Raw genomic sequence first — 18770 nt, 5'->3', positions numbered from 1 at the left:
TGCATCCATTTTTGGCTTGCGGAAAGTGTTGTAGCAACCCTTTCAAGAACCGGTAATATTACACCTTTTCAGACACGTTACGTTAATTCTTTCATTCTCGGCTTCGATACCTGCGGAAGAGAGAATTCCGCCATCCCTCACATTCATCCATCCCAGTCTTCCATCTTGAATGAGAAGCCGTGGTGTGAAAATCGTCATAAGTTTCCAGTATAAACATGTCCTTCCTTCTTATTAAGACGAGGTAACGATCTGTGTCGGCTTGCAATTATTTCCAACCCCAGGTCCCCCTTCAAGTTCCTTGCAGGTCGTAAGTTGAAAGCGATATGACCTGGAGGAGACTTTGCCAGAAATATCAATACACGGCGGGGCGCTGCGGGATATCTCCGTGCAGTCTTGCTGGCATCCGCAATTGTTGTCTGGTGAATGCACCAAATAGGTGCCGAGAAAGTCGGATCCATGAAACTTGAGCGACTGACGGCCGCCTTCTCCCATTAGACAACCAGGATCGTTCACATCAACAGAGACGCCACAATTCTTCGTACACGCCGTGTCGTCACAGAACTGTGCCCAGATTTTGCCAGCAGCATGTTGCACCTTGATGGTGCCAGTCAGGAAGATTGCGGTTTTGGTAATAGATGCAACGCGAACCATTTTATCAGCAAGAGTAAGTTAGGTATGATATAAAATGTATTATATACCTAGGTAAGAAGCTTATAATATCTGTAGACAAGCTCTAAGGATTGTCTTGGGCCTTATTCAGGGCTGCCATTTATAGATATCTGCGAACTTACGCGTCTGAATACGTATTGCTGTTACAATCAAGAAGACTCGTAACACATAAAGCGACCATTCAAATGTCATTAAAGCTCGCATCTCGTCGTTTGAGTCTAGATCCTTCGCTAGTACCATCCACATAGTATACGAATGCAGTTAAGATCCCCCACGGAGCATCCGCACGTATAGATATAGGAACATACAACGACGTCCCAATGCTAATAACGTACCAGGAGCTTAAGAATACCATGAGGCCATATGGACAGACCCTGTGGTCAAATGAAATGCTAAATGATAGATAGGTCGTAGATTTAACAGGCCCCCTTACAAACAAAGGACGCACTAGCGTACGCCCGGAGCTCATCATGGAAATAATACCCCCTGGTTACTTATATAGAGGCTTTATCTGGTGAAACGCCAGAAAATTGTGTACAAGTAAATAACCCTGAAGCAACCACGCTCTCGATATCCCTTACCTTTTAACCTGGGTATATCTACCAACCCATCATCAATAATTTGCTATTTCTTAAATTGTGGGAACTACGTCACTCTAGATATAATCATAGCGATTAAAACAAATCTGAGACTAACTGAAGAAAAACATCGACCGATTGAAAGCTTCTTACTCGAAAGGGCACCCGCAATTAAGATGTAGCACATCGATGCCTGGATACGAGACTTTGAACTACGGTTTTATATATAATTACCCAACAGAAGTAATTCTCTATTATTTAGACGAGGGAGTTGGGCAACGGCTTGGTTACAAAATACAAAAGCAACATCCTTTTTATGGGCTTAAAATTGATTATATATTTCGAATTTCTCCTAGGTTATGAGGATCAATTTACAGCGCAGTCACATGCAATCATTAGATTAGATACATAAGAATTTCCCCTGATAAATCAAGACAAATATTGACCACACAAGTATTACTAGAACAGCATAGGTTGTATATTGTAATATCTTGCTACTATGGAGTGGCTACCTCGCTGGCGATTCTGATATTGGGTACCTACTGATTTAATCAAGCAACCCCCTGAACTGATACCTATATTCAAGCTGACCGCTAACGGAGATAGTTCACCAAGCGAAGAATTGTTGGTGATTTAATTCTCGTAATATTAAATATATTGCTAATGCATGGTACTGTTAGGTCAGGTACCTAAGATATGTATGCTAGAAGAGGCATCGACCTGCGTACCTGCTTGGTGCCAACCGTATCCTTAAGGGTTAGGTACTTTCTAAGGCAAGTGCTTAAGTACAGCAGTGAAAAATAATTCCAGGTACCATATGGAAAATATGTAGGTGTTGATATGGGTTAGTACTTTAGTTAGGTAGTTTGCAGATAGATCAGATCAGATCAGTTTAAAAGGTAGCAGCTGCTAGACTACTAGATGTTAGGTACTTGATGCAAGATCAGAATATGCAAGATCAGAATACCTTAGGCTACCATTAGATCAGAATCTATTAGATCAAGAATATTAAATCAGAACATACATATTAAATCAGTTGAAGGAAGTAACTTCCGTTGTAAATTTTATTTGGTGGCGGGGGAGCACCTAGCAACCTGAGTATCGCCAGTTTCTGCCTGGAGATGCAGCAGTTTTACCCTGAGGATATCACCCTTAGAGATCATTTTACATAAATAAAGCAGCTGCCATGTTTGATACCACAGTTACTACCACAGCAACTAGGATCAGCAGCTGCATTTTATTCTGCCGATGCTGATTCTGTTTCTCTTTTACCGCCCTGCTCATTTCTATATAAACACGAGGACTTTCCTCCCATCCTACCATCTTCCTCTCCCATACTTTCTATTTTATCCTCAACATTCTTCAACTTCCACCTTCACTCTACCTTCTGCCTTCTACCATACACCATACACCATACACCAAGCTTCAACCAAGGTATGCACTCTTCTTTAACTCTCAACCTCCCCTACACTATAGCACTCATGACTCTCACCTGATACATAATGCATGCACGCCATATCACTTACCATTGTTTGAATGTTTACTTTACACTTGCCTTCCGGCGGCTGACCTCACTTATCCCCTTCAACTTTCTATTAAACCCCATGTTTCCATATCCCTTCTTGCATTCCAGACGGTTCCAATAGGTTCCAATACTGACAATCTATATTTATCCTAGAACTATTCAACGTAACCCTTCCTCTTCCTAGAATAGGTTAAGTATCCCCCTCCCCCGTTCTGCTAATGTTGATAGGTCTTTTTCAGTACGCGGGGGTCCTATCTTTTTCTAAAAAAACTGTTGAGCGGGAGCCGATGCACTGGCGAACTCTCGACAGCCTGACATGTTCCGGGGGTGGCCTGTTGGCAGTCCGTATGGACAACACTAACCCATTGTCGGATGCCCGATTGGCCGTGACGACGGAAAATCGGATGAGGCAAGTCGTGTGTCGCGATATTCCCATGTTGTCGCAGCGGAACAACTCCTTCGCACGCCGGCGGTGAATCGCCTAGGGATTTCTTGGGAAGTCCTGGAAGGTTTGAACCCGCTGTTTATTCCACATCAACAACTGGGCAGGTCGGGAGTTAGTAGTGCATTGACTTTCTGCCTGTCCTTTCAGTTTCCCACTTCCCTTCGGGTCGCAACGAAGGACCTTGGGGGCTACGCCCTTCCAGGAGCTTTTTCACGCCTAGGGGAGGGTAGTTGTGGCCTCCCCGAAGCCTCCCGCCGGTAACCGATTCGTTCGCACCGTGCTCTGTGACACGGCGCAAGCGTCGTTAGAAAAAACATACCTGGGCTCTGGATCTCTGCGACGGATTCAGAGTGCTGGAGAGATAGGGCCTCCATATGCGTACTTTACCAGGTGAGTCCCCCCCCCCTCCCCCTTTACCGTTTTGGAATATGTGCTGCTAATCCTCTGCTGGTACATTGTACCAGTGAGGTTCTATATAGGTCATCACTAGGAAGTAGGAAGCTGAGCCTTGTCCAATGTCCCTTTTTTTCATTGGCCTTGGCAACGCTCTCCGTCCATGTACAGCGATCATGAATGCTGAACATACTTGGGCTTAATTTTTGATTTACCATCTCTCCCCAGAGACTTCTTTTTTTTTCATTATGTTCATTACCTTGCGTAGTGTCATGAGGAAGAAATACTGTACTCAAGCTGGGCCATCTGAATGATAAGATGGTAGTGTAGTGTGCTGAATGGTTTATCATTAACTTTTCGACTTCCGTAACGCCGTTGGGCCTCGCATTTCCATGCTCTCTTTTCCCCCATCACTTCCGCTCACAACCCCATAATCATTACACGGGGAAATAAATCCTCTCCGCTCAAAACCTAGTAGGAAAATTTAGAAAGAAAAGGCAATATATCTATAAAGATCTAATACCTAGCGAACTAGCTTGGAATTTAATTTATACAAAACTGCGACGCCAGAGTCTCTACCGCAACTCTCTTTCTCGCGTGAAAGCGGCCGATTTGTACTGCTCCTCTTGCTGCTCCGGAATGCTCATGCCTCGCCACGCACCTCCGTGCTTCGAGAGGGTCATTTTCCGAGTTGGACGACCATCACCCTCGGTAGTAGCTACGCCCACATTCATGAGCTCGACATCGGTATCGTTGCGTCGGTGACGTTCCGCGTCGAATTCGGGAGGACCTTCGCTAAGCACTGTCCACTCCTGCTTGATGCTGATCTTGGCCCGGGACTCTCCCAGACGATTGCCAGAAGAGGATGGGGCGAAGCTGTTGAATGTCGAGCCGCCGGTTGCGCGAGTGGTACCAAATATTTTCGGAAGCGCAAGACTGAAGAGTGATCGCACTGCCGGCATGCATGCGCATATAATACCTACGGGAACTTCGATTGTCGACCAGTATCCCGTCTCAACATAGTCCTCTAATGGGTTGGGTTAGGATTATTAGGCCGTACCAAAATATTTCTTGCCGGAGGAGCACTTACGCGTGAGGTTTTGAGTGTTACCAAATCGGATAAGGGAGTTAAGACGGACGATGCTAACGATTGTAATACTGTGGAACAGGTTAGTGCGTGCCTTTTGCTATGGATTTTCAGGGGAATCGCATACAAGAAACCGACAGCAAACATAGCAATAATTTGCAACCTCTTTCTTAGTGACAAGGACAGAGCGAACAGCTCGGGGAGCGGAAGCGTAATGACAGCCAGATCCAAAGCGATGTTGATAGCTGCGGCAGACCATCCCAATATATTAATGCTGATACATTGCGTCTCGAATTCGCCGTCCCATTGTAGCCAGGCGCCACGTATCGGATTACATTGGAAGATCAGAAGAAGATCGTAGGTGGCGGCGTAAACCAAATTGATGACTATGAGAGCATATGTGCATAGACGAAAGGATCGCTTCGGGAAGACCTTCAGGTAGAAGAAGAGAATGGAGACCTTTGTTAGAGCTAGGGCCGTGATGTATAACAATTCGTCGAAATAATACAGCTATTCTCTGTATCAGTAATAAATCTTCCTTACAGGTCGTTAGCAGAAGCTAACTCACCCGAAGGACCTCTGTTATATTATCATGCGGAACGAACCACATATCGAGACCCAGCCCGTTGTTGCTAACTAGTCGAATATTAGCATTGGAAAACTGCATAGATATTATAGCAGGTAACGTACTTGGTATGGAGATACCTGCAAGGCCAAGCGCAAGGACCTATGTTGTAGGTTAGAAAAACTCGATGGATTAGGTCCCAGCCCACAAATGCGTACCATAACAAAACACATAACAGTATCATCACGGCCCCAATCATGTGGCCCAATAAGTCTTGCAGCACACCGTAGAATAAAAGCCAGAAGCCCAAGTGCTCCGAAGACCATCGCAAGGATGACAACAAGCTCACGTCTGTCCTCGCCTTCTATGCCGCATGTTTCCGCCGAGAATTTCTTCGTAGCTAGTAGCATCACCCAAATCAGTCATATAAACAAGCCAAGCCTCCTTTTTGACTCACATAACTGATCACGGATCGAGCAGCTAGCAGTCACGCATTCGGTAATTTGGGCTTGTAGCGACGCAGTAGTGCAGATACAAGTAGTGTTGCTCGGCGAGCAGTCCGAGTTGGCAGTCGATGTTAGGATACATTTCAACTAAACACCTCTTAGCCCAGGTCTTCACCGAGACTTTCCTCGGAAGGGCTCTCCCTTCCTCTTCCTCGGAAGACTTACACCACAATCAGGGGCTCCCGTAACGTCGAGAACGGCCAGCGCTGGTTGCAACGCCGTCAGGCATAGCAAAAGCAACGGAAGGAACTGCATCCCGCCCGATCGCAAACGAAAGATCTAAGGTTTAGGGAGGGGGGAAACAAAACGAATGACACCGCAGAACCATAGAAAAGTTTAAAAGGGAGGGAACCCCAGACTTGGTATATCTTCTGGAGAGAAGTCTAATCGAGTGCCACCCACTTCCAAAGAGAGTAGTCTATGCGTAGCAGCGGAAGCTAGTGTACTCGGTAAGGCGTTACTAGGATATCGAAGGACTACATGGTGCCGATCAGGATCAGTGGTAGCCGATTTCTTCCCACGCCTCGTGTTTTCGTATGCAAAAGGAATTCACTAATGTAACTCTGGCTGCTCTAGGAACCCAGCCTTGTGGGACACATCCCGGTCCGTACGGTTCATCGACGTCTGCAAGCTGGTGTGACAGCTAAGCTACAGCTAAGCTCAAAACCGGCAATCTGCCGGTGGCGATAATTCCGCGATCAAGCCTTCGTTCTCCGGCCTTGGCTATCACTATCATGTCCATGCGTGCTTTAGTTTCTAGACCTGCCGAATCAGGAGATACCGCCCCCCAGGCTTGCCGACGTACTTGGGACCCGGCGATTCGGTGTTATTGTGCTGCCCCTTGTAACTTCGAGGCTAGATGTGTGCCTAATTACCAGGGATAGGGCCGCGACTTATTATGAAGTGACATCGTGATGTTCGCTTAAGCTTCTCGAAGCTTTTTTCAACATTGGCTGTTCCGGCGAGATCCGAATGGGGTAAATGTTGCTTAGAATCCAACATTTACTCGGAATACTACTCTACTATCGTAGCCTCATGCATGCAAATGCGAACTGCCCGGCTATCCGGAGTGCTGGTACGTACATAGTAAACATTATCTGCTGTGTACTATTGCTCATCTCACCATCTTATGTATGCGGCTTAAAGCTCGTTCCTGGCCAGTGTCACTTTAGAGATACCCCATAGGTGGACGGAACGCCAGATATGGTTAATGTCCCCGCGACAGCTCCGTACCTATGCCGCTGATGATTTGCTGGGAATAATACTCTAACCCGAATCAATTGTAGCCGCGTGCCGGTCTTGGAACGGCGTAAATAATAAAACGATCTGTGGAACATCCACTCCGGTAGTTGTTTATTACGTGCGGTTGCTCAAACCCCGGAAACACGGAGCCCACATAGGCACACAAGAAAAACGTGTTCCAGGTAAACGTTCCGAAAACTCTAACAGATGATTGTTTCGAATCATTTAAGTTAGGTTCGCTCCGCTTCTGTTCGTTCCCTTACCCGTCTCTTACCAACTAAAGCCATAGTTAGGACATGGCCTGCTGGATTCATGTTACTCCGCTGCGTACCTGAGATATTAAACACCGACAAAGCAGAGCTCAAAAGAGAATCAGGGTCCGATCAAGTTTATTCCATCCGCGCTGACAGCTCGAGGTACTCAAGACACTAAACAGAAGACGCCGCGCTAGATCCACGGCAAATCTCCAAAGTCCCGAAATGTCGTCGGTGAGTTTCTATCACACATGGCTAAACATACAAGCATTCGTTAGGCAAGATGTAATGCGCTTTGACAATACATGTGTACCCTAAACCTATCGCCCCCTTGAAGGTACGTACGTATCTGGCAACCAGGTCGGTTCCTGTATATTATCGGAAGGTATGTAGATCTTCACATTAGTGTAGGTCCTGTCGACCTCATTGGGTTAGCTGCGATGGTAACATACTGCAGCTCTTGGCCACTAGCTATTAGCAGAGATTACATCTCCAAGCTGTCGAGATGAGGTTTATGGGACAACATTGTGGAAGGGAGGAAACAATGCAGAGAGATTTATTAATAAAATGTAGCATGGCTCCCGATTCGCGTCAATATGTAAGAATAATTAAGTTGATAATGGTCTTCCCGAGACGAGTCTTAACGCACAGTTAGCCGCATTCAAAGCCTGAGTGTTTGAATCACGACCTCAAACACATAGTAAGCCCTAATGCGTAACAGCCCATAACCGTATGATCTAGACATTTTAAAAAGGACATCTCCACCTCGGAAATGTTTACGGTCGTTACAGTATTAGCGCATACCACTCTACGATATATAGCTACTATTAGAGACGTGCCGTCGATCGTAGCATTCTTTGGATGCTACGCTGAAGTTGACGTTGAGGGAATTAGCGATCCCAAGAAGTCGTTCTGTAGATCACACCGGGATCGGAGCAAATAACATGATATGTTTGAAATATATATTTCAATAGAAGCTACTCGAGTGTATTTCGGGATGACGATAAAAACTATATTGTCTAAGCCAGTAGAGTTAACTAGGAGGTAGTTATTATTGCTAATAGTTATGCACCATCTTCTATAACCAAGGTCGATTGAAAGCTAGAGTGCGGGCCGCTATCTAACTAGAGAATCGCAAAGGACCCAAATATATATCACGTAATTATCCACGGCGTACGGTGTCTCTGTGACCGACTTCAACACGTGGAAGAAATTCTGTATTGCACAGGCCGTTCGCTTGAGGCTAAATTGCCTGGCCAACTTAGCCCGAGGACGACTACCGCTACTGATATGGAAACAGGAAGACCAGGAGGTAGTTAGCCGCAACAATGCCACTGCATTAGCCCGGATAAGTAAGTATGAGGCTTGAGATCCGTACTATGTTTCGTGTAGCGACAGACCTTAGCTTCGAACGCCGAAGACCATTTCTCCAAGGAAATTAAAGTACTGTATGATTACTGTATCTTGAGTAAGCCGCTAGAATACGTCGAAGAATTTGGCGTGGAAGGTTAGCATGCTGATAACAGGTATCTGACGAAATGCTACTCGCCTATATCAAGCTCAACGTAGCAATATATTTTGCCTTGAAATCCGAATTGGAAACAAATGAACATGTATCCTAATGGAGTCAGACTTGTCAGGTGAGTTGGTGGCAGTGGATCTAACCGTAGTCAAGGCAGTCATTGGTTAAAATACACTAACCCGACAAAAAGAAAACAACTTGGCGTAAAGCCGGGGAAGATAAAGAAATGTGAAGATCTGATATGGGCTGGAGTTTAACAATTGGCCCTGATAAAAGAGCTTTAGGGGAGGGAGTGGGGGGCTTGGGGGATTGGGGATTCGGTAGGATGTCCCTTCCAAGAGTTTGCTTTACACCGCCTACTCATTCTGGTTTGGTTAGGTACCCACCTAAAAAAAGTTCTGCCGTCCTAAAAATTTCCATAGGCCCCTCCAATTGAAAGACAATCTACGTGAACTTTTAGCGACAACATTCTATTCACTACAACCAGAAGAAGCTTCAATTAAAAAAACAAGAACATATACACAATGCTGAAACAAATGTATGGAAAACACAATCAAATACCCGAAAATGGATATGTACAAAATGCTAACGAAGCTTCCTTAGAAAACCCCGAAATGCGCGCTCGAAACGAGCACTCGAGAAGAAAGCCCCGAAAGTAGTCGAGAACCCCAAGACTGCTCTTTTCCTGTATGCTATTCAATCTAGATCCCCGATATTGCGAGAGAATCCTTCTCGTATATCATTATCATATACCGGAAGACTGATTGACATTTTAGTCGCGGAACTACTTGTTCGCAAGTCGTGCAAGATGCCTTAACCGATCTCTATTCCTTACGCCAGCCACTCGCAAAGAAGTTTACCAAGAAAAATGCTATCCACCCGTTCGAAGATCCCGCCTCGCTCGAGTTCTTTAGCGAGAAAAACGATACGTCACTACTCGTATTTGGCAGCAGCTCCAAAAAGCGCCCGCATACGTTAACTTTAGCGCGCACGTTTGCAAGTAAGATCCTCGATATGTTAGAGTTTCATCTAGATCCAGAGAGCTACCGGCGAATTTCCCAATTCAAGGGTCGCAAGTTTGCTGTCGGTTTACGGCCGATGATGCTATTTTCGGGGACTGCCTTTGAGAGCCCCGTCGCAAACGAGTATACGATGGCCAAGAGCATGTTGATCGATCTGTTTAAAGGCGACGCTACGAGCGACAAAATTGATGTAGAGGGCCTACAGTACATCGTGTCTGTGTCAGCCGAAGAGCCCGTAGGCGATGCTGTAAAGCCGGCGATTCACCTGCGCATCTACCTCATCTCGACAAAGCGCAGCGGACAGCGGCTCCCCAGAGTGGAAGTAGAGGAGATGGGCCCTCGCATGGACCTACGCGTTGGACGGATGAGGGAGCCAGAGGAGGCGATATTAAAGGAAGCTATGAAGACGGTTAAGGTGGGCGAAGAGAAGACTAAGAAGAACGTATCGACGGACAGCATTGGAGATAAGATCGGTCGCATCCACCTTGGTAAACAGGATCTCAGCGAGTTGCAGACGAGGAAGATGAAAGGACTCAAGAGAAGCCGAGATCTGGATGATGAGGAAATGGCAGATCCCGCTATCGACGAGGACGCCTTGAAACGTCAAAAGAAGTAATTGGCTTTTTGCGGATGAAGCGCATGGAATGGCGTTCTGGCTGGGTTGATTGATTGGTATTACTACATTACATGTACATGTCTTGTGGAGTTGGGAGTTTCCCGTTGATGATATCTATACGTCGTCCGATCTTCTTCCCACAGCTAAATTAATAGCATCTCGTGCCCCCCCTACCGCCGTGACTTGAATTCTTGGTACATTTTGCCTACGACCTTCCGACCTTCGTTGTCTCCTGAAATCCACTCCTCTGCTGGGAAAAGATCGAACATGCCAACTTTATCCAGAAGCGGCAGTGTCGCGCGCATCGACTCCTCTAGCTGCGCCTTCTTATCTTTGTCTCCAACTTTATGCGCTTCGTTGTAAGCGCGTATGTTTATGAGTAGAGCACTGTAGACTTCGGGTTAGCGGGTTGTATTAAAAACTATGGGGAGAGAGACGGACCCCACAGTCCCGGTTTGTACTTTACTTCCGTCCGGGAGTGTTATTTGAGGCATCTCGGCGCCCAAGGTGGCGGAGTTAAGAGCTGCGAGCTTGTTGTCGCGGTCAACACCAGAATTATGGGCCATGGTTATTAAGGCTCTCCCAAATATTGCTTTTTGTAAGTGCTAGATGATGTTGGAATACGCAGGAGATAAACAGATACTAAAGATTGATTTGGTTGAAGGATAGTTGTATTCAGTGCTAGGTGATTATGACTGTAAAATATATATTCTTATCACCAGAGAATGACTTAGTTTTTATATTTCTAGAAAGATACCAAAGTCTGTTTAAACATGGGTGGAATCGCACCATATTGAAAGCTATTGTGGATTGATGAAATCGGCCGATAGCATTGCCCCGAAAAGAGCGACCCCGATTTCTCGGAGCCGGGACCCACTATTTTCGGTAGATGACATAACTACTAAGGTTCCGTTGTTTGACAACAGCTCTCTTCTCTATATAATAACTTAGAGATCATATGGTCGACAATGAATTTGTAATATAGCCGTGGCACGTCTTGATTGCTAGAATTTCGAATTGGAAGTTTAGGCATCGGCGGAATTTACACTTGATAACCCCAAAGATGCATTTTGATAGACTATTCGGAGTAGCCGTGGTTCATTGACCGGACATGATAATGCACAGGATCATTGCGCCAGTATCAATTATCGCAGCAGGGACCGGGAAGTTTCCAATTGCGCACTACATTTACCTTAGGTAGTTAAAGGAGAGCTCACCGAGAGACCTCGGGTGACAAAAACAACCTAAGAAGAGGCTAGCAACATACGTCTATTTTACCTATACTTGAATTCAGTCATATATAATAGTATGTCCTCAAGTGCCAGCCAGACACGGTGGAGTATCTCTTAAAATCAAAGTAGTCTGATTTGTTCAAAACGTTCACCATTAATTTTGATTGGAGATAGCCTTGATAGATTTACTCCACCGTGTCTCGCTGGCACTTGAGGACATATCCCACCGATATATTAAACCCCTTGCGTCGAGTTTACGTTACGTTGCCGCGGAAAATTCTTCGGCGGCAACGAAGATATCATGAGTCTTAACGGATTCTGCCGGCCACGAGAATGTACGAAAATGTTGTCTCACATAAGCGGCCTTGGTATGTTCTACGACAGCGGACCTGAGATGGCGACGACGATACTCACCCGATGATGATAATATGGAATTTCCCGTCAATGTCCGAGTATTTCCTGCCGCAAACTTGAATCTAAGGGGCTTATAACTAGGCTAATTGAATGTTAGTTTTAAAGAGGCATCTGGATTGATTAAATGAGACGGGGATAATATACATATGGTAGTTAGTGGTTCATAGGAAGCTTGGGGTTTATCTTTAATAATATATTAGAGTGTTTATTTCAAGAATATAAATCTCGATAGCTTAATATAACTGCCTCTTGTCATATTCAGCGCATTATGAAGTAATTGCAGTAAACGGTCCATTCATGCAGCCCATGAGTGCTATAATTAAACCCTTGCATATCATGTCACGTCATTTCATCCCGTGCTTTATGTAGGTTTGTACATACATATGCATTGTACATGATATACCCCTGTAGGTAGCAATCAAAAAGGTCCCTATCTATCTTGAATTTGGACTCCGGCTGTAAGTGATAGCTTTATATGGGTAGGCTTGTCACAAATAGGCCTTAAACATCCAACAGCACTATCTAGAGTTTTGCATTTCCCTAGTCCTAATTTTTTCGCAGTTTCGTGTCTTGAAAGTGGCCAATGTGTGCTATTCAGGTGTACTAATTATTGAAATTTCCGTAAAATTGGTGTTATTGGGTTGTACTAGTACAATTAGGGAAGAAGCAAGTTCAGCTTGCCATGTTGCCCAGCTTGCCGTGTTGCCAAGTCTCAGCTTGCACAAAGAATTGATTAGCTGCTTAGTCAAGATATGACTGTTGTGATGTAAATCGACAGACAAACAAGACCGAAATGTCGTTAGATGACATGTCCACAACCAAAGGTGGCAAGTCTTTAAAGCCATTCAAAATTTGGTTGCTTTTACACGTGTACTAAGTATCTGCGCATGGATGGAAGAAAATCAAACGTGTTAAGGGGTAAAAGCTTTGGCCAACATATAAGTAAGATAACAGGAAGTCAATTTATTTAAACTTCTGTCAGTACATCTAAATATTTAACACCAACGTTTGACTTATGTTTAAAATAATATACTAACAGTGTAGTAATAGTAGTATATGATGAGGTGTGACAATATAGGCGTCTAAATCAAGCTTGCCTTTTTTTGGTGGTAGATATAAGCACCTCGCAGAGCCCCTTTTCGAAGTTACTTACTTAGATAGTTATGACTAAGCCATTAAGAATCCGTAGTTGTTTTCAACTGTTGTCTTACCCTGTGGCCATTGAATATTAATTCATGGTTGCCGGACATTTATTGAAGTCTGTTGGCTTTGTCCTCCATTCATTGGAGCATCCTAGCTCATAGACCTGGCAGGCTTGCCGATCTCTATGAAATGTGTACGTGTATCAATTGATCTTCACACGTATTTGTGGGTGTCCTTTCTGGGGAGGCAGGGAGGATGAGCAGCATTTAAAGGCAAAACACGTAATGGCATCATTATTACGCTCTTCGAAGCTCGTTTTGTATCGTGACTATTGCCACACCTACTTCTTATTAACTACCTATTAAACTGCAATTATACACTAGTTGTGGTTGTAAGCGGGGAAAGTCACTAATAGGTACATACCTAGATACCTACCTAATATACCATAGGTACCTAACTATTTGAATTACTGGATGTAATATTTACTTACTTATGTACTTTATTAATTGTAAGTACATGGAAGCTGGTAGATTAGGTACCTATGTAGGTATATTAGTAATACCTACGAAATATAATAAAACAGCTATCCAATTATTAGATACCTTCTACCATGTCGGACGCGCAATTATCTCATTATTGTTTATCTTAGTTTGCACCTGCAGTGCGCCTCGGCTGAGAGAGAGCCGCCTTATTACAACCAAGACCGCAGTCACTAACCTAAGCGCTAGCCCCACAAGGTACTTCTTTACCTACATACCTCCTAGTACGGGCAACTTTTGGGCCGTGCCGTGAATAACCCAGTCCGGGCGTGCCTTCAGCTTTTGAAACACCAATTTGCTAGCTTAACCTGTACGTTGCTCTCGATCTTTCGTTATTCACCTTTTTGCGTCCACATTCGTTTGTGCCTATAATTTTTAACCCCCCCAGCCCTGTCTTCATATTATTCTATCGCATATTACAGAGCGGCATGATTTTCGCCATTGCTTTCTATTTCATATTCTAAGCGGGGAAATTGTTGCGCTGCATCAGTTAACTTAATGACTTAAGGTGACTTAAGGTGACATCGTTGTATCGACACCTTGAGACAAACCCCCCTCCTCATCGCTAATCCAAGTTGCGAAATTCCCCCTTTTTCGATCGCCAGGGCGACTGAGAAGTAGATCTACTAACAGATCTGTCCGCTGACATTCTAACTGTCCTCAGCTGGGCTGATCCACCCGGCTGCAGAGACACTTGCCATGAAATGAGTGGCTCAACCTTGATTGCTTCGGTCCTACCAACCGTCAAGCCCGAACAGTCATTTCAGTCTCCCAGCCATTCTCATTCGAATTCCACCACAGAAACCTATCAAACCCAGTCAACTTCGACTTCTTCGCATAACCGATCTTCGAACGCCAACACCCCCCCTGGCCCATCTTCTTTCGATGTACCAACTTTCGACTTTGGCACGGATTTCGACCCGACTTTCTCCTTCTCGGATCGGATCTTGAACGATAGTACCAATGAGAAACCTACGATCACTCCCACCGAAGACAGTATGCCCAGCCCCGAGCCCAGGACAGGCAAGGTGGGGAAATGGAAGACGGCAATGAATCGATCGCGTAGACCGTCATTGCAAGTCACGGAGGATTCTGAAGAGGTGGCAGAGAAAGGGCCTGGCAACGAGGAAGGCAGTAGCAACTCTAAGCTCTTGAGTCCGAATCCACAGGAAACGTATAGAAATGTATCCGAGTCACTTGTATCGTTTGCCAAACGCTCGTGGAAATCTGGATCGAGGTCGCCCTCGCCCAACGACAAGAAAGACGAAAAGAAGGAAGAAAAGAAAGACGAGACGGAAACAACGGCTAATGGTCGAGTTGGTCGTGAAAGATCAGCTAGCAACAGCTCAATTATGAAGCTTAAGAGACCTTCACGAAAGCGCCCAGCGCCGCCTGCTAGCAGCGACAGCGACAAGTCAGCCGAATCCATTAGTAAATTTGGCACATACCTTAGTCGGATCAGGTCACGCCAACCAGGTATGCTGAAAGGGAGGACTCATATTGATAATGAAAGTTTTACTTCCTCAACGGCTAGCATTGCGCCCCCATCCACGGAGACCCGCCAGTCACATAATTCAGAGACGAGCAATAGTACGTTCCCAGAGGATGGCCCGCCCATAAAATCGTCACGATCTCGAGACCCTCTTTGGTCGGCATTTAAAGGGTTAGATAACGATTATCATAAATTCCAAGCGCAGACAAAACCCAACACCAATCCTGCTGCTGCAAAGATGGATATGGTTCGAAGCGTGTTGATGCGCTTCTTGGGGAACTATGCAAATCACTCATCAAATAAGAGGTTACACCACGAGGATTTAGAGCGGAGAGCTATCATTCTGGACAAATGGTGGAAAGGTCTTCTCGAGCTGCTCGAGGGGAAGAATCAACAACCTGTTGCAGGAGCTGACAGACCTGACCTACTTGATGCTATGGCATCTATTATGATGCGACCAGAATGGCGGCAATGCAACGCTAGCTTCTGTCCACTGGCAGATCGAAACTCCACAGAAGAGTTTGAAAAACGGACCCGAGCCAGCTCTAATATGTCTTCTTCCTCGCTCGATTCCACGGATTCTACCTTTCTCGCCGAATCTACAAAACATAATGTAGAAGTTATGTTTATTACAAACTTGGTGTCGCAGATGTCTATCGTGGTGGAGAAATTGTCGCTTCGACATGCTCCTTTAAGTCTTGTCAATTTTGCGGGTAAAGTTTACGCTTATGCCTTTTTCTTTGCCCCGGGTATTGCGGACGTGCTCGTACGCTTGTGGTCTTTAAATTCGGATCGGATACGCCGTGTTGTAGACGAGTTTGGCCTACCCCGATATGGCCAAGGCGACAGCGATGCCATCGCAGCATTCTTCCCTCCGGCCGTCAGCGGACTTGGTTGGTCCTCCGTCAGGGCCATGTCTAATTTGCTTAAGCAACCTGCAACATTACCGGTCATGGCAGCCCGGATCCCCTGGCGTGGTTCGTGGGTCTCTAGGTGGACTGGATGCGATACAGACTTATTCTTCATATTTTGCAAGTACTATTACATGCTGGCCGAAGAATTTATGCCATCTGGCTTACTCTTTGTCGAGAAAGCTCGCGCCCCGGGTTTTGTCCTTGTGAATGCCCAGATACTTTCTATCTTGGACTCCACTATACACCGCCAGGCAGCTGTTGAGGCTATGTTAGGGCCTCCCCTCTCAGATGCAGCTCACGGTGCCGATGCGTCGGCCATGGCTTTACCAATGCCGCCGAATAACAATATCATGAAGGGGATGAGCGAGAATCGTCTTATAGTGCTCTTGAAAGACATCCTGTCCAGCGCCTCGATACTTTTCGCAGGCGCACGTAATACGTTTGCCGAGTCATTTATGGCTATCATGAAAGCTGCTGCTAAGCGGACCTCACAATTCGACCACAATGCATGCTTCACGATTTGCGATTTTCTAGAAGAAGCGTTGGTGGCTTATGACAATTTTGTTGACGTTCAACATCCCGGATTCACCTATGTCGATTGGCCCTTCTGGATCGAGGTTTGTAAGAAAATATTGAACTCGAACCATACGCTGTCCGAGATTCGAGTTATCTCTTTCATCTTCTCTATCTGGGACGCTATCGAAAGCAATCAATCACGTAAGGAGACCGTGTGTCTAGAGTGGTTACTTCAAGAGGAGGTGTTCAATAAGCTATTTACCAATTGGTGCCCTATGGTTAGAGCTTACTATATGCGGTTGCTCTGCTGGAGATTATGTAGGGACGCTGGTAATGCCACTGACTCGGACGCGTAAGGATTTTGTGACCCCCTAATCCCCTAATTCTAGTATTTCGCTCACTCTACCACAGCAAAATCTTCTTCGTTGTTTACTTACGCCTCAAGACTGTATGGTCGCATTATCTTTGGCTAAAGCAAGTTGCAGAAGATCAAGGAAAGTTTCCGCCGTCAACCGCGCCATCATTTCCAGCCCCTGGGAAGCGATTCATGATCATTCGTAGTGAATTGCCTACCGTGCAGCCTGGACTTATGGTGGGCTTTGACTCTTCCGCTTCATCGTCACAGACCGACCTGCAGTCAAGCCCACCAACTGACTTCGAATCTATGGGCGCCATTGACTTCGATATCGAGCCGAGCTTTCAGAAGAAGAGAAGCAGCATTCTAGGTAAAATTTTCTCTTTTAGCGGTAATAATCCTACCGGCAGCGATTTAGAATCTGTGAGACGCGAGACTGCGGCTTCACGTACTCGACCAATCTTACCTTCCAAGAGCTCCGCAAGCATTAGCCCGCCTGCATCTGACTCGGACAGCATAGGCTCGTCGCCCATTTACGAAGATATGCAATCTATTTTCAAGTTTACGCTGTCATGGAACCCCGCCGGCACAATGTCTCCGCCCAATCGTATCCTCACTCGCCCGCGGCTACCAAACCCTGCACAATACTGTGTCGCTGCAAAGGGTCGGGCTGACAATGCGCCGCCACCTGCTCCTGGTCATCCGGCTCCAACTCGGGCGGTATCCGGAAGCCCTAATCCTGGATTAGTCGATTCCGCGAAGAATGCCGATCTATCCGAGGTACCTTCATCACCTCCTCGCATTTCCATGACATTTGACCGCCAGCAGAGTTTCAGCCAGATGAGTCCTCTTGAGAGGAGCAGCGAGGATCTACCGCTCCACAGCCCTATAAGCCGATCTAGTGAAAACAAGGATGAGATGTCCCTTCCAAACCCGGCCTCAACCGCCCCGACACAAGAACCACTTGTTATACCAGTTGAACCAAAAGGCGTCTATGCTACGAGTGCCAAGTATGCCGGCCGAGCCTTGGCTGAATGGAGCCTAGTCGTTGCCGAATGTAATAGTTTCGTTGATCGAAGACGAAACGAAGGTGTTCCAGGTTTGAGCGATGTAGAAGTACCAGCTCTTGAGATGGAGGGCTTCAGGAAGCTCCCTTGATTCGCTCTCCAACACTCAGGAACTTTGATTGCATACCCGGCGTCATATTGCAAAATGTTGAGTGATTTCGTTCTTGCGGATTATGGTAAAAAGAGCCAGATACCTTGCGGGGAGTTTGGAGTTAACCTTTGGCAAATTCGACATTTCGGACAACTATTTGACCTCGCATACATTGTTCGAAAATTCGGAAGGGGTCGGTTATATTTATTTCTAACTGCAGCCGAATCGTTGACTGGCGTTGAGGAATTGTCATATCTGGCGCCGAGAAACTCGAGTTTTCTTCTCATGACCAGGGAATGACACAACACACCCCATCAGATTTGAGCATATACTAGGTTAGGGCTAGGAGGTACCGGTTATAACTTTGGAGTGACCGACAGAAAAATACAAAACTTTACTTTCGGGGCGGATTAGATCAGGCTGGCAGATATGCGAACGCACTTTGCAATTTCGGTTCATAGCCGTATCGGTATATACATAAAGGGGCCCCTTCAATGGGAAAGAGTCTATAGACTCCAGCACATGAGCTCGAGCTTGTATTATAGCATTGCATCAACCAACCGTCAGGACGGATTATATAATA

General features: G+C 45.8%; 5 protein-coding genes across 5 annotated transcripts; 2 read left to right on the top strand and 3 right to left on the bottom strand.

Annotated features, from left to right (window-relative positions):
* Positions 1-231: 231 nt before the first annotated feature.
* Positions 232-651, bottom strand: F5Y00DRAFT_258049 (uncharacterized protein; the record flags this gene model as incomplete). The annotated part of the gene is made up of 1 exon (XM_048010636.1): positions 232-651. One exon carries the CDS (start codon positions 649-651, stop codon positions 232-234), a length of 420 nt encoding a protein of 139 aa, XP_047868721.1.
* Positions 652-4124: 3473 nt separating this feature from the next.
* F5Y00DRAFT_154710 (uncharacterized protein) lies at positions 4125-6386 on the bottom strand. Its single transcript, XM_048004592.1, has 8 exons — positions 5934-6386; positions 5720-5855; positions 5481-5662; positions 5388-5424; positions 5266-5333; positions 4825-5207; positions 4701-4768; positions 4125-4637 (listed from the first exon to the last, which is right to left on the bottom strand). The coding sequence occupies exons 1-8, from the start codon at positions 6021-6023 to the stop codon at positions 4186-4188; spliced, it is 1416 nt and encodes a 471-aa protein (XP_047868720.1). The 5' UTR covers positions 6024-6386; the 3' UTR covers positions 4125-4185.
* Positions 6387-9239: 2853 nt separating this feature from the next.
* On the top strand, positions 9240-10812 carry F5Y00DRAFT_154696 (Brix-domain-containing protein). Its single transcript, XM_048004590.1, has 3 exons — positions 9240-9324; positions 9390-9473; positions 9563-10812. Exons 1-3 carry the CDS (start codon positions 9311-9313, stop codon positions 10422-10424), a joined length of 960 nt encoding a protein of 319 aa, XP_047868719.1. The 5' UTR covers positions 9240-9310; the 3' UTR covers positions 10425-10812.
* Positions 10510-11210, bottom strand: F5Y00DRAFT_154698 (uncharacterized protein). Its single transcript, XM_048004591.1, has 2 exons — positions 10866-11210; positions 10510-10811 (listed from the first exon to the last, which is right to left on the bottom strand). The coding sequence occupies exons 1-2, from the start codon at positions 10988-10990 to the stop codon at positions 10595-10597; spliced, it is 342 nt and encodes a 113-aa protein (XP_047868718.1). The 5' UTR covers positions 10991-11210; the 3' UTR covers positions 10510-10594.
* Positions 11211-14456: 3246 nt separating this feature from the next.
* On the top strand, positions 14457-18725 carry F5Y00DRAFT_272435 (DUF1765-domain-containing protein; the record flags this gene model as incomplete). The annotated part of the gene is made up of 2 exons (XM_048012974.1): positions 14457-17026; positions 17086-18725. The coding sequence occupies 2 exons, from the start codon at positions 14457-14459 to the stop codon at positions 18185-18187; spliced, it is 3672 nt and encodes a 1223-aa protein (XP_047868717.1). The 3' UTR covers positions 18188-18725.
* Between the last annotated feature and the right edge of the window lie 45 nt (positions 18726-18770).

Source organism: Daldinia vernicosa, assembly GCF_022497035.1.
Source record: "Daldinia vernicosa strain CBS 139.73 unplaced genomic scaffold F5Y00scaffold_5, whole genome shotgun sequence".
In the NCBI taxonomy this organism is placed as follows: domain Eukaryota; kingdom Fungi; phylum Ascomycota; class Sordariomycetes; order Xylariales; family Hypoxylaceae; genus Daldinia; species Daldinia vernicosa.
The sequence above is the reverse complement of the archived record's forward strand: the minus strand, read 5'-3'. Positions and strand labels throughout refer to the sequence as shown.